Genomic DNA, 16,149 nt, shown 5'->3' with positions numbered 1-16,149 from the left:
CGAAAGGGTTTTCTCTCTCAGTTCAAATTCAGCTCGAAGATTTGTAATCCAAATAATTTTCAAAGGGTGCATTATCAAACACATGAATCTGTAGAATAAGGACCAGATGAAGGTGTTGATGCAAAAGCCTCTATTCTTTCAACTCTTCTATTTATTGACACGTTGAATTTTTTGGTGATTGTTACTGTTTATCTATGAAAATGGAAATGGAACAGATGATATTCCGGGCTGCTAGTAAATACATGGGTGGATGGTAATTTTTTTAGCCCTTAGTATGTATCTGGATACAGTATTATCTATATTTTTTCTCTTACTAAAGAAATCATGCAAAGTTTATGGCTGTGTGTTTACATTTTTGGTAATTTTTTCCTTTTTAAAAGACCAGTATTTGCCAGTTTTTAATTTTTTTTTTTTTAATCTTATTTACAACTCCATATTTCTGGTGGCTAGTTAATCCATTTTCTGTATCCACTTCCAGTATGAAGGCCATTTTCCTTGCTTTTTCTCAATAATTTTCACTGAAATTAATATATTATATTTTACGGTCCTTTAAAGGAGCACTTGCTACAGCAGTAAGCAAAATGATTTGAATGCCGAATGAAAATCCCTGGCACATGTTTGAGCTGTACAGGGCTGTTTGCCACAGACGTTGCCTTCTGCCTTTGATTTTGTTCCAGCAAGCCGTTGTTCCTGGTTTCTCAAATTTTGATTTGGTAATATTCTAAAGTGAGATGCCATTTTTCCTGACCACCTTGCGTGGTGGTTCTCTGAAGGTGCTGGGGAAACCCGTGTCTCTCTCAGAAGGAAAGGCTGGTTAAGTGGAGTGTGTGTAAGAATCTGTGATTAAAGGTAACAAATCCAAGTGCTTTAATGAGCATTTATGTCCTCGATGATAGAAGGAGAAGGATTTTCTGAATCCTATGCTTTAGAGATACGGCACATGTCAAAGTGTCTGTTATGTTTAGGGACAATATAACGTGTTTTCCCCTTTGATCTCAATTTTGTATGAAAATTCTGTTGGACGACAAGCAGTCAAAATACTCTTTTGTATTTTAACAGAAAATTCTAACATTCCACCAAGTTGTTTTAGCAACTTTATAACTGTGACTTTATAGTTATGCCAACAATTTTGTCTTTCCGCTCTGGGCTCTGAATTTTAATGACTGGGCCGTATCATTCCCTTTCTTATCTTTCCTTCCCAGTTTATCAAAATTGGCAATCTTGGAGGAGTAGGACTGAACAGGGCTGTCTGTACAGCTCGGAAAAGTTTTCCAGACCTTTCTGTCAACGTACAGATTTTTTCCCTGGCTAGGGCTGGGAGAGCCTTCTTCCATAAACAAATACGGCTGGATTATCTCTTTAGTGTGGTGTATGTGTCGCTAGTTAAGCTGTACTTTTCACTTCATCATTAGTCATATTCTTTCTGTGGCCTTTACATACATTAAAGGGAGAAATGGCTTTTCTGGCTCCTCTTCTATTTTTTTGGATAATGATTGCCCTTTCCTAGTTGGCATGTTGCTCATGCTGTCTTCTTTTTTTAATATGGAAGTGCCAAAAGCATCTGTGTGCTTGATGGACAGATATCGCTATTATTCCATGCTTTACATGTTTTTTCTCCATTACAATTCATGTATATCATACTTCGATAATTGTATAGGTCTGACAACATTTAAGATCAAAATTTTTGTTACGCTTCATTCTATTTCAGGCTGTAATGGAAAATCGTAGTAATTTGCATTAAACTATAGCTCATCAACTCTATAATGTTGATGGGAGGTCCATAAAAAGTATAAAACTCTTAGGAAATGGAGTATGACCTGTTTCTTGAGCTTAAAATGTTTTCTGTTCCTGTTCAGTCTATTTCTCTCATGTAAGAAAACACTAGGGATTTTGCAATAAAAAAATATTTCTGCTTGTTAGTATCTGCAGTCTCCAAGAAGCACAGCAGACAACTATACACAGCCTGACGGTGCCACAGATTTTTTTTTTTTGCTATTTTCTTTCCCCAATTTCATCCTTCATAGCAGTAGTATAAAACTGCTATGGCAATTTAATATAATTTTGGTGTGTTTCATTTTTAGCTGCTGAACACTTTCATACAGCTGGTGTATCAGCTGGATAGTAGTAAAACCAAATTCTTCTTTCTCCATTGTATATAATAGAAAGATAGTTCTGGGCAGGAAGCAAGCTGGGAAAAATTCTCAGTTTGTAAAGCGAACAGAGTCGGTACCGTCTCTTACTGGGTACATTTTCCCAATTTATACACTTCCACAGTTTTGCAAACATTCAGTTTTTTTGGAACAGGTAGCTCTATATTAGGTCAGGATACTGGCCCTACCATAGCCTCTATCTGAGAGTATTACTGATTGATTGTATCAGAGATGAAACACTGAATTAGACATAAATATAATTTTAACATCCAATTATTTAAGCTGATTTATGTCTGAAAATGTAGGGATTTAGTTCAAATAGTGCCAGATATGCTTATTATGTTTCAGTGTTATTAATTCATATTATGAATTCTTCTCTGGGATTTTTTTTTAATGTGAAAAAATGTTCCTCTATCAATTTTGAATTTGCCACCTTCAAATTCATTCTGTTGGCTCTGGCTAATGTAAGAAAAAAATGTCGGTTACAAGTTCTCTATCTCCTTTGGCGTGGGGTTTTTTTTTTAATATATATACTTCCTAATATAAGTTCTTTATTTTCAGTTTCTTTGATATTTTTTTTTTTTTAAATCTCCTAATGAGGAATAAATGACTGAAGAGGAATCCAGCCATTCCTATGCTAAACAAACATCACATAATCTTTTCCATAATTTGATCAAACTCCACTTAAAAGATAGCTGGGGTTAGGGTTCTTTGTTGCTCTTTTTCCTGTTGGGACAGATTTACTAGAATTGGGTTGTATAACATTTCAGGTGAAGGTAGGCTGACTTACGGAATATATTAAAATGAAATTATGTAACTATCCCCTTTGTTTAATTTTTGTCATTTCTTCCTTATCTTTTCTCATTACTGATATACACTGAGGTCTCCTTTTAGCTGATGATGCTAAACTGTTCTTTCCCGAAGTGGTACGGGTCCTTGAGAACACAGCGGAGTAGATGAGAAGTTCTCCCCCGTGTGCGTTACTCTCTATTTATCAGCATTGCATTTTACACCCTTCCGTGCTGCTTTTATCGCTTGATCTGGTTAAGCCTGTAAGTCTCCTCTACCCCTAAATACTGTATTTACCTGTAAATGTGACGGAATGCCAACACGCAAGGGCTTTTCAACGTCAGCTCCCTGCTGAAGCTGTAAAACCAGCCTGCATTTTAATGCAGAGTAAGGAGCAATTGCTGATACCTGTGAGAAGTGGTCTGTGGTTATTTTGTGCCGTATAACTTTTCTTATGCAGGACTTTCATAAAAGCTTTTGGTACTTCAACGAAAACATCAGCTTGTCTTTCAAGCTACCGTATCGGTGTGTTTGAGGAGCTCGAAGAGAGGCGTGAGATGCGGTGGGTTTTTCAGCGAAGACGCGGGTCGGCCGGTCGGTTAACACGATGGCTTTTCCTTTCGCTCTGCACGGAGCCTCTCCCTTCTCCGTACGAACCCCATCCGTTTAATAGCAGGGCCGCTGCCTTCATCCCTGCAAAATGGTTCTCCTCTTCGTCCCAACGAACCGCAACTACCGTCTTGCGCTTTGCTCCGCTGCACTCCGGCCTGCTGCTATAACTTTAGGCCTGCGAGCCCCAGACACCCCAGCCCCACTCCCCCCTCGGGCGGCGCTCCGTCGCCCTGCCAGCCCACCACGGCGGCTGCCTCCTGCCTTCTCCCGCCGTCCTCGCGCGCGGCCGCCTGCTCTGAAACGAGGACCCGCAGGTAAGGCGACTGCGCTTCCGGGCGTCTCCTGAACGTGAAGAGTCGCTTAGCTTCAGTGTTCTTTTTTTTCCTGTACAATTCCGCTGGTTTTGAGTGAAAAGCAAGCCTGAGAAGAATGTACAAACAGGATCACTTGATAAAGCCTCTCGAAGAGTCGTGGTTGCAGTAACGCTGGGGAATTTCTCTTATGTTCTCAGCCTTGTCAACTTGTCTTTTTCTGGAATTCATTGCAAATGACACTTGCTTTAGGTTTCTGACCCACTTTGGAAGTATTCCCAGAAATTTTGGATAGCCGTCTCCTCAGACATCTAGGAAACTTGTGTTTTGTTCTTCCTTTTTCTTGTTTTGCTCTCTCTCAACCTTTTTTTTTTAAGCTTATCAGGCGTTGGGAAAGGTAAAATAAATGTCCCCAGGAAACTGATGATAGGCTGGAGTTAAAACGGGAAGATGGATTTGAGCTTTCAGAATCATATATAGGGTTACTTCATTAGTGTTTTTTTGCCAAGTATTTTCGTATTGTTTTGATTTTGTTTCTTAAACTGTAATTTTGCTGAATACATTTGCATCAAGAGAAATTTGAACCTGCGGAAATGATATCTCGTTGAAGGAGATCTGTATTTGACACAACTACAATTCATATTCTATTTTCAATTGCAATGCGTGGTTGTGCTAATATAATCCCCAAAATACGAGCAGGAACCTACTATATTGCCACTGTTATAATGGCATTTGGCCATGAGGCCGTGAGTCGTCTTCAGGAAGAAACCTGGACACAAACCTTTTCTTCAGGGGCAGAGGGAGAAGTAACGTTAAGACATTTCAGCTGGTATAAACAACTGGCTTGCCAAGTTAGGAGATCTATAGCTTCATAGTTTTCTAATGTAATATAATGCCTGTAGGAAATTCTAGTTTTATCAGTAAGTGGAAAATCTTTTTAAATTACGAACTTGACTATCTTTTTTTAAACAGATTTGATATCCTACGTCCTCTCTGCAAATAGAACATTGAATTATAATTTCAGGCAGCACGTGTATCTAAGACAGCTAAAGAACGTCGGTCATTTTTGCTGTGGGAAGCGTGGCACTTAGGGACAGTCACTCGTCTCTGTTAGTAGAGGTGTAGAGGACTTGAGGACTGCTATTTTTGTCTTTTTCTAATGCCAAGATAAAACGTTTGGGGAAAAAACCCCACAAAAATTGATCACTATCACACTAAGGTTTGTTAGGCTCTTATAGAGATGTTATCAGCAAGAAAAGCCCTGTAGTTAAATTATATGCAGCCGATGTCATTAGTGATAAATAGGAATTGGGCATATTCAGTTTTAGCAGAAACAATAAACATTAGTTTGTTTATTATTTATTAGCAGAAACAATAAACATTAGACATTCTATATGAAACTTCCATGTTCACATAAATTAGGTAAGAGCGCGTTGCAACTTGAAATACTTCAGCATCATTAACTGAATCTTGTGATAACGTAATGTTTTCCAATACTGACAAGAGCCACATGCACTACTTAACAATATTCACAGGTGTTAGTTCAAATGGAAATTTGCACTCGCTTTTAAGCTTAATTTTCTCAAATTTCTTCCTCAATTTTCTCAAGTTTATTTTCACCTTAATATTGTTTTCTCAGTCAAAGTTTATCATGCATATCACAAGTAGCAGACTTGTGATTTTGAAAAAACAAGATCTAGTAGCTGAATTGAAGTGGTTGTTTCAAACCTATTAATTATTTTAGTAAAATTTAAAAGCTGAATCCTCCTCGCAACTGAATATTTTGAAAGCAAAACATTACACTGATGGCGTGTCTGAAGCTGTCCATCAAGCACATCACTTGCTCCCTGTAGCTACTAGTGGCAAGCAACTTGCGTGTAGTGGTTTTTTTTATACAATAAGCACCAAATTTAAAGTTATGAGACACTGGTTTTAGTGCCATTTTAATAAAAATCATACTATTTATGAAAGCAGTAGCAATGTAATGCAGTAGACATACTGCAAAGAAGTACAAGAAGGATGTGCCACATCTTCCTAAAAAGCTTGCATAAAAAATTGAATATAATCAGATATTTGTGTGAGATATTAATAACAATTAATCACATGGATATTTCTGTTTTATGGTATCCTGTAGAATACCATAGTTTTCTAAAGCATAATTCCAGTGTGTTACCAGCAAAATTCATCATTGGGGATGCTTGGCACACCTCGTTATTCGGCTGTATGCCTTTTCTGCTTTTAGAGTTAGTTGTCACCTTCATCAGTTGGTACTATAAATACTTGGTACTTTTTTTTATACTGTTTTGAATTACTTTCCTTCTCTGTTATGCTTAAGACCTTAAGGAAAATATGAGGGTTTATTTTGCAACTTGTGCTGGACATCAATCTGATAATGGTTCCTACACCAATCATTTCACCATTTTTAAGTTTCCTGAGGGCCTTTCTGAACTTTGTCATTTAATGGTCTTCTAAATCAATACTCCAGTATTGACTCTACTATCCTCTGGTAGTCGGTCTTTCTCGCACATTGCTAACGGCTTGTTTGGGGGTCTGGTTGTGATTTTACGGATGAATTCATCTTTGTCCATCTTCTCAGAGCGTTGGCCTCATCCACCAGTTGGACAAATGCTTTCTGGAGCCAAGCTAGTAACCTTTATTTAAGAACCCTTCACCCATTCGTTGTTCAGGGCATATCAGTTGATCATAGAAAGGCATCTATACCAAGTTCTCCTGTGGCTATACCAACGTCCATGAAGCAGTTGGGTATCAGGTAGTGCTAGGGCTGCGGTCAGGGTGTGCAGTTTCCAGTAGGATATTGCTGAGTAAAAGAAGAATTTTAGTCTAGCCTACCTTATACTGACAGGCTACATTCACACCTACATGAGAGGCGTGGGAAAAGGCATTCTGAGCTGTGTGGAGCATTTCAGAGCAGGGCGAGCGGTTGTGCCAGTATTGGTGGAGCTTCATGGTTGGCCCTGGGAGGCGTCGCTTGTACTGCTGCTCATTGCTTGCTTTCCTCCCTCTGGAGCCTGGTTTAATATTTGCTCTTTCAGCAAGTCATTGTTGGTGTGGCGGTGCTAGATGTGGCCACTTTAGGCTTTGATTATGGAAATAACGTCAGTGAAATAGTGTCAGTGAAACATCTGTTTCTCCAGTCGGTAGTGCTAAGCAGACTCTTCCATGGCCAGAAAGAAGACATCCTTTTATTTCAGAGATCCAGGCATTTTTGTCAAACGTCTAACTGGGTAACTGCTGTAAGAATAGAGGATTATCTCTCTTAACACAACCAGTCCCATAGCATTAGAGACACGCTTGAATCTTACAGAAAAAGCCGCTTTAGAAAGGTGTGGGCTTGTGCTGCTGCCGGTGTGGGGCAGCCCGCGGGAGTGAGTCGCAGCCTGGGAGGACGCTTGTGCCAACTGCTCAGACTGTGGGGATTCACGGTGGCTCAGTGAAGTTAATCAAATGCTTTGTTACATGGAAAGGACAAAAGGAATATAGGAAACCAGTTTCATGTACTGCAGGCGTTACTGGATGCCAGAACCCAGCTGATGGCTGGGTTGCACAAACACTTGGACTCTTCATGTGAAGATGGGAGCTCAGGTAATAGTTTTACACCAAACGCTTTTCCTTCTCTGCGAAATTGTACAGCAGTATTTTGCCAAACTGCAGCAACCCTGGAGATTTTTTTCTTTTCTATCTAAAGTTGTCATAGGAATGGAAAAACCTCAAACCCAAGTACAGCTTTTCTGAAACTTAGTAAGTTGGGCAAGTTTGTTCTGGAAGGAAAGCAGATCCTTTTCTTCCTCTGCTTGCTTTCTTCTAGTGACATACTTAATATGCCAAAACATATTGCAATAATTAGTTCATTGCCAGGGGAAGAAATTTGAAGCTATTTTTACAATAAATTTCAAGATTTGTCTTGCTGCCACTAAGATTAGCGGTCAACAAAAATGGTGGCATTGGTATAGTAATTATAATAATAAATGTTGCCCAATAATTTTGGGTTTGTGCAAACAGCTAGCAAAATTCTAACCTAAAAAGTATTAGACCTCTATACAACTAAGATCTGGATCTGCATTTAAATTTCCTTTTTCAGGAAAATTCTGTGGATTAATGTGACATCTTTCAGACGGCATGAAAGGAGCAGTGTAAATTCTTGTAGAAGTTGTTGAATTGTTCTTTACCATCAGTTAGACTCTTGTAATAGGTGTAGACATAATGTAACCAAAAAAAGGATTAATAAATAAAAAGAAATAAACCCCTAAAAAGCAGAAAATGGTTTTCTCATTGATAGAAGAATGCGTGTGCTTCTGCACACAGTATTAGATACTCAAACTAGAACCTATCTAAGCTCTCGCTCTCTCAAATTATGACAGTCTGTTTTTCAGAATACAAGGCCATTTTATACAGATTATATTTTATAGTAATATGATATCAATCATGCTGTAATCCGTGATATCACGCACAAGGCAATCTGAGATGTCTTTGGTTGAAAGAGATTTTGAGAAAAGCTAACTCTCTTGCCCTAGAGAGCGTCATCAGTTGGGACATTCATAGCGAAGAGCTTTGCCTGATTATCTTGATTAATATTTGTATGGCTAATGGGGTGAAACTGGAAGGGTGCAAATTTAGACTGGTTACCAGTAAAACTGTTCCAGCAGCAGTATCTGCCTAGAAGAGTTTTCAAAGCTGAACGACGACACCAAAATTTTCTGTCGTGTTTTGTTTTTAGTGCAGAGCAGAAACCTCCCAAACTTTTCAGAAGCTTACAGAAAGAATCGACTTCTGAACTCCGTGACAAATGTGGTTTGTGTATAAATTTAACTGTGAAAACGTTTGAGTGGCTTCAAAATTAGAGGGATGGCAAGCACATTGGACACAGTAAAACATCACTTGGAATAATTAGCATAGTGGGTACACAGCCAACAATATGTTCCTCAACCCAACAGATGTGAAGAAATACCTTAAGGAGAAGAAAATATCAGAACAGATAACAGAAGAAGTGTAAAAAACTCACCAAATTAATCATATTAAAACTGGATTTTGAGCATGCTTGTGTAGCCGTGTATTTTTGTGTAATGGGGTCACCACGGAGCTGGGGAGGATTTGCTGTTGGAGGACTGAGAAAGGAGCTGGAGGTGGGCTTCAGCCTGGCCGTGGCGGCTCAGGTTGGTCAGGGTGCCACCTAACTGAGGTCATGTTTTCTGTCAATTCTGAAAATTTCTGATCGTTTCTAACTCAAATATGATAATGTCAGTCTGGAAGTTTCGTTGGGTGGCGTGTAGCACTGTCACTCGCGGAGGTGAGAGCTCACCCGCCGTTGGTGATGGCGGTGCCGTAGTCGGCAATGCGTGACCTTGCGTGGTGAATGTGCAGTTATGAAGATTTGTAAATTCTCTCTTTTCAGACTCCTGCTGAACAGGCCAAAGCTAGATTACAGCTGGTTCTTGAGGCAGCTGGTAAGTGTTGCTATTATCAGTAAAATTATATTCTTCAAAAATGTATGTAACTTTTGTAATATCAAAAAGATGATACCTATCAAGACAGTATTTTTATCCTTTTCTGTTTGGCGAATGCTAAGTCCTTTTCTCCGTAGCTCACTTCAATTTCCGGTTTAGATGAAACTGGTGTGCATCATCACTGGCACTTAGTAACTCCCTTTAAGGAGATAAAAATAAGTAATTTTTGTTTGCTGTTGAGAACCAGCACTCAGACTTCATGTGTTTGTCCTCTGAGACTTTATTCTGTACTCTCAAAAATTTGGGTTTGTTTCCTTAATTTTTAGCACTGAACTGAATTAGTGCATGTATATATTTATATTTATTTATTTGAACTGGTAGAAGAAATATGTAGCAAGCTTTCCAAAAGTCTCCCAGAAGGAGGCTGATCTATAATACTAGCTCTCTACAGAGAGGAACATTCCTATTTAGTCTAGCACTAGTAAGAAGGAAGGCAAGATGCATATCTTGGTAACTATTCTTAATTTTGGAACCTTTAATTTAAATAAAAATTGGCATAATCCTGTAGCTTTATGCCAGGTTTAAAACTTTAAAGAAATTGTTGTATTAGGTACTTGCATTTGTCTTTAGATTATTGAAAGAAGGATTTAAAGGCTCTGAAGTGATAGTCCATGTTAAGGCTTGTAATCTTAATTAATTTCTGAATCTTATTTTAATTTTCCCATTAAAACTTTGTCAATTTGTCATGCAAGAAGGAAAGCTTTCAGTATTTCATATGCATTATAATAAATATATATTTGTCTTCAGTTCAACTTTCATCTTTCATACATATATGTATTCTTAACTTACAAACAGCAATTTCCAAGAAATAGCAGGGTCGGGTCCGTGTCTCGTCCTCAGTGTTGTGTCCCCCCTTATGGAAACCCTCTGTTTTAAGGAATACACTTCTTCTCACATTTCTGAATTGTTTTTCAAAAATGCATCTAACCTTTTATATTGTATACCTCCAAATGCATTCATTGTTCTCCATACCTTTTAATAAATCTTTGAAGGATATAATTATAAAATAGATGTGACAGCACTGACCTAAAAAAGCACAACTTGTGTATACTACTCACATCTATCACACCTCATTTTTTAATTTAACACCTGGGGAATGTATGAAGGATACCTGTGGGTTGTATATCATCATGACCTCGGTCACAAAAATTTCCAAAAACATATAAAAGGTCTATGACGTTAAATTTAAATATTCCCAATTGAAGTCTGAAACTTAGATTGAAGCTGCAAGCTGTTCATAAATAACTGAAGAGAGTTAATCTGTTTGTTTCTCTTACCGTCCAAAATACACAAAGAGGTTCTTTCCTGGCTTTATGTAAGTGTTGGTAAGCTCAGGCGTTTGAGATCACCCCCCCACCTTCTTTTCGCAGTCCTGTATTCAATCAGTTAAATTGAATTTTTATTAAATTGCTGTGAGAGGAGTGTTGGAAATATTAATAATGTTCTTTCAGTATCTTTTTGTGTGTTTACTCATTGCAAAATGAGCACTTTTTTCACGATTAAGTTAAAAAAAATATCTTTGTTAGACTGTTACTGAGCAGCTTTTCAAGGAGTTCACAATCAACAGGTTAATTGTTGCTGTTGTAGCATGATGTTGTATGATTTAATTGAATATAATATAAATTTAAATCTGTACTTTAGTAATGATGAACGAAGCTGGTTGTGTACGTAGTGCTCGATACAGGATCCATCCCAAACTTGTGAATGAACTTGTAGAATTTCTGGCTGTACACGATAACGGAATTGCTCCAGTCCCACTAAGTGGGCAAGAAAGCTGTGCTTTCTTTAAAAGGTATTATCTACGTTTTAATGATTGTTAATGACACCGTACTCCTCTCTGGTTTGGACAAACAAAACAGTCTTACCTTCCGCAGCCGCTCAAAGCCCCCAGCAAGGGTTGGAGAGGCGTTTGGGAAGGTCCCTTTGTTGTTCATCTCTATTGACATGCTGTTATGCTGGCGTTTCCATTCCCCTTTTTCTGCCATTTCCATGCCCTTAATATCTCTTAAGAGCAGTCTTGTTTTAAATTCAAGCTGATGGTGGGTTTTGAAGTTTGCTTATGGCCTTTCCCAGCAATACATTTATCTAACGCTTGAGTTTATAACCCGCTATTCACCAGTCTCATGGTATTTCAAATTTAATTTATTTTACTATCTAAATTTCCCTTTTGTTTAGTCCCATCAAATGGTCTAAATTCCAATGTACCCTTTGTCAGTGCTGCTACTGTAGATGAAAGCATTCTACGGAAAACGGGGAGAGAGCCTGGGGCGTAAGTTTGTTGTGTACGCGTGGGAAAATCGAATGTGCGTGCTACTGGACATTCATTTTGAGAAAAGAAATTGCCTGTAAGTAACGATACCACTTTGCAACAAGTCCCTGCTGAACTGGAGAAGTTAATTTTTATCACATTTGTCTGTGCTGGAAGTGGTATTAGAATGTAGCTGTAATGGCTTGTATTGACTATTAAACGTAGGTAAGGAATGGTGGCAGGTTAACTCCCCTCCGGCCAGCGCTCGGCCGCGAGGAGCCACGCCGCCGGAGCTGCTTCGGGAGCACGTTTTACTGTTGATAACTGTTTCATTTGAAACTTCTCTTGGTGCCTGGAACATATACAGGATTGAGGGAAAAGTATTTGATGTCAGGGCTTAAGTTGAGGTGCTTCCTTCGAATTGGGCACAGGAACAAATACATATTTGCACGCGATATACGTGCGTATTTTTTCAGAGAAGGCATTCGGGCTGTTGCTTTATCGGCGCGCAGGATGTCTGAGGAGATTTTGTTCCAAGCTAAAAGCAGGAATTCCCAGCCTTTCTCCAAGCACAGGAAATGTCGGTCCAAAATCTGGTTGCGCTCTGTTCATGCGCGTTAGGCTAGTAAGACAGCTCGCCCTCCTTTCCTGCCATGTACTGCAGACAACGGCTTTAGCTACCGACAAGAGGCACTTTATAAGGGGTGTGATCTCCAAAAGAATTTAGGTACAAAAAGGTTTAGATAGTCCTTGTTTTGCTTTATTCCTCTTCTGGTGTTTCAGTGAAACGTTTACATGTTGGGGCTGTCTTCTCAGTCTGAAGGTGTTTGTTGTGTATCCTTTTTTTTTTGCTTCACATCAACCTATTGACATGGAAATTCTGGGGCTTTATCCCTGTGGCTTTTTAAGCAAGAGGAAGAAAGCGGTATGTTGAAATACACTAATAATGTTATGGATTTACAGAATACAGGTTTGAAAGTGCTTTCAGTACGTCAATTTTCCCAAGTGCTGTTCTAGTAGTTTAAAAAAGTTAATTATATGTTACTGTGTTCCCTTTGCTCTTCACTGCTTTCTTCATCACCAGAGATGCTTGATTTTAGGGAAGGTAGCTCCAACGGCCAACAGATCAGATGCAGCCTCTGCAGGAATTGTAGGTGTTCAGTATCTTGGAAGATTCTGCTTTCAGAATCTAACTTAGATATTAATTTAAGAAATGACAACAGATTTCTCTGAAAGCCAAAAGATAGCAAATAGTAAATCAGCCTCTTTTTAATTGGATTTTTTTTTTTATGGTGCATTTTGGGGATGGGAATTGTGACTTCTGGTCTCTCATTGTGGGAGAGCTGGTAAAATAAAAAATATTTGCCTGTATTTGTGAGGGGAGGAGGGGAAAATGGCCGTTTTGATATTCAGGTAATAAATTGCCGTCAAGTTTTGTCTCCAGGTCCTTCGTTCATGCCGACTTTCTTATGCGCTTTGTTAATTATTTTTTTTGTTGGTGTAGATTAATGTCAGTATCTTTGTTCACACTGAACAGGGTAATACTTGAAGATACTGAAGCACTCCGCTTTAATTTTTAAGGCAACTGATTTTTGACATACAAAAACTGTCATTCAGTAGAAGTTGTTGGTCTCGGCTATAAATTTATATTTCCACGACTTCATTTACTTACTCTTCTTAATATTGAGCTACAAGAAAGCCTTTTTAGCATCCTCTGACAATATCACAGCAACTTGCCACGTTTGAGCAGATGTTAAGCAGGCAATGGTTGAATGTTAATTTTGAGAGGGTGGTATGTTTAAGCCTATCTGAAGTATGTTGCATGCGGGCCTTCCAGACTTAGCTACAATGCTTTGTCTCTTGGGAGAATTTTAAAGCTAAACCTCTTTCTTTCTGTCACTCTATATGGACTCTCTCAAGTCAGTATAAAGCAGATCATCCCTAGGCTAAAGCTCTTCAGCTTTTGTTATTGGGCTCTGTAGACCTGTAATTAGGCCTCCTGGCAGGCCTTGCAGGCCAGTTAATGGTCATATGGAGTTTCTATGAGGCAGACTGGCTTTGTGTAAATCCTTCGTAGGGATACGTTTATGGGTCACTTCCTACCAGGACCGGGCTTTGTGCCGCTGCCCCACGGGCTGACAGGGAGCAGGTTCCCTTGACCATCGACAGCTCAGTTTGCGGCGCACAATCTACCCGGCTAATCCCCAGTGTAAACAGAGGATTTAGCTGAGCTTCTGTCACTTACGGTTGCCAAACCACTTGGGTGTCTGTGATTTCTTTCCCAGACTTCATTACCGAGAGACGGAGAAGAACAGAAGATTTGAGCTGGGGTTTCACGTGAAACATTTGCTTGCTCTTATCGCTAATTTTAAGGAAAAAGTTTGCCCCGCTTCACGTCCTGCCTTGCTACAACCCGTAAGCGTAACAGGAAACCTCAAAACTTTAAAGGCAGTTAATTTGTGCTGTAAATTGTTGTATGGCACCCGTGTTTTCTCATAAAGATAAAACTGGGGATGAATATGCCAAAATGTAATCATATCGGTAAGAAATAGCACGTGGATGTTTCAAACTATCAGTCTGGCTGCCTTTACCAAAGTAGTCTGAAAGTTTTTTCTACGTTGATAAGCAGAAATTTCTTACTCTTCATATAAAGACAATGACAAAAGGCAGTTGGTCTGGATTTTCAAAGATCTAGAGTTGAAGTAAGTGACGGATCTGTTTTTGGAATCTGCATTTCAATCTGTCGCTGAAAGAGCATTCAAGAATAAAGCGTTTCTGTGCAAAGAATTCTTGACAGAGTTGATTTAAAGAAAACTTCAGAACTGAGACACTAATATGACATGAGCAATATGCAGTAAAAAATGCTGAATACAAGTCATAAGCGTTTAACATTTATCAGGTCTGTTTGGCAGCAATTCTGGATATTGGATATTTAACTCATTATCTTTGAATTATGCTATCAGATTGCTCCCTTTAATTTTGTACCATGCAACTTTATTACTTTTTACACATTCCTTAAAGAGAAAATAACTGAATATAAAACAAGTATTCTGGCCTTAGCTGTTGTAAAAATGCAAGTGTTTTATAATACTGCATTTTTTAAAATTACCCATTGTAACACACGTTATCGGGGGGAAAAAATCTTAATTTGCACTCAGTGCCTGATAAATAGTCGAATATTCTCTGCTTTCTGGTATCAAAATGGCTCATAACAGATGTGGCTGAAAGGACCACATACGTAGACTGTATGATTTTAGTCTGGTGGAACTAATAGGATCACTTGCTACTTTATAGATTCTTGCTTTTCTTTTGCTTTAATAAAAACTGTTTAGTTAAATAGGATGGCCTCTATTTTGTTCTTTTCTAGCTATTCAAAGTAGTAAGGCAGGCAGGTGGCAACAAGTATGAAAAACTTCCTTTTGTTGGTGCTTATTTTTAAATGCCAAATTTAGAAAATGTTTATGGATTTCTCATTTTGATTATGGTTTTCTTAACTTTTCATTTTGCTATTTATGTTCTTTCCCCTGAAAACTTGATGGCCTTAGTTTGAATTTCTGATTATGCAAACAGTTTTAGAAGGATGGATAACACGTGTTGGTATATATGCACAAAGGATGAAATAATACATAAAATATTTTACCTGTTCCATGGAAATTAAAAAATAGCTTTTAAAATGATGCTTTCCCCAGAAATTGTAAGAATTTGAACTTAAAACAAGCTTAAAAGTTGCTGGATATTGCAAAAGAGATTACTATAGTTACCATGTGGGTATGCTCAGTTTGATTTGCTATAAAATTCTTATTTCTAGTAATTTCAAACCATTGCTTTGAGTAGTGTCTATTGACACTTTGGATGATTGAATTTTACTCCTATTTATATACAAATCTCGGTTTTCTGAGCCAAGGGGTCTTATTGAACTACCTTTTCTCTATATAACGAACACGGATGTAGGCCCTAAAAATGTTTTTAATGGTGTTTTGTGCAGCAATTCTTGAACCCCAAGCTAAGGAGAATTTGAAGGAATAAGAATCCATTCCCGACGAAGAGGATTCGCCACCCCAGAAGCAAGGCCGGGGTACGTGTCCGGGGCCACAGGCATTTGCGGTTGACAGCCTCCGGCTCCCTTGCTCGGAGCGGGCTTTCAGGCACAGGATCAGGCCCCTGGGTTTTGTTATGCTGCAACCTGCAAAGTAGCTCGTGGCGATTACTGAAGATCCCATTTCTGTGGTGCTCTAGAGAAGCATCTATTAAAACATTAAAGACAAAAAACCCAAATGAGGTGCATTAAAAGAAACCTTCGGTTGGACCTGGTGAAGCTCACTTTCCTAAGGTTGTCCTGAGAAGCCCAGAACTTTTTTTTACGTGCTCAGAAATAAATGTGAGGAGAAACTGTCATTCCCACTGTTGCTGTGGTAGTTGGCTACATTAATTGCTTGTAGCCCCAAGGAATTGCCATTTATATTTGTCCTTCCTTAATGGCTTTGTTAATTTAATACTCTTTCCACGTTATCTCTTCA

At 38.7% G+C, this 16,149-nt stretch overlaps 1 protein-coding gene across 2 annotated transcripts in view; it reads left to right on the top strand.

Annotated features, from left to right (window-relative positions):
* Positions 1–16,149, top strand: part of RSRC1 (arginine and serine rich coiled-coil 1) — a gene marked incomplete at both ends in the record, with an annotated part of 163,044 nt that overhangs the window by 77,847 nt on the left and 69,048 nt on the right. For both annotated transcript variants that reach the window (XM_082003686.1, XM_082003687.1), the window contains one exon: positions 9,273–9,324. In XM_082003686.1, coding sequence (XP_081859812.1) covers positions 9,273–9,324 — 52 coding nt within the window. The remainder of the gene's footprint in view (positions 1–9,272; positions 9,325–16,149) is intronic.

Source organism: Phaethon aethereus (assembly GCF_964289735.1).
Source record: "Phaethon aethereus genome assembly, chromosome: 9".
NCBI lineage: Eukaryota > Metazoa > Chordata > Aves > Phaethontiformes > Phaethontidae > Phaethon > Phaethon aethereus.
This window is presented reverse-complemented; position numbering and strand designations above follow the sequence as displayed.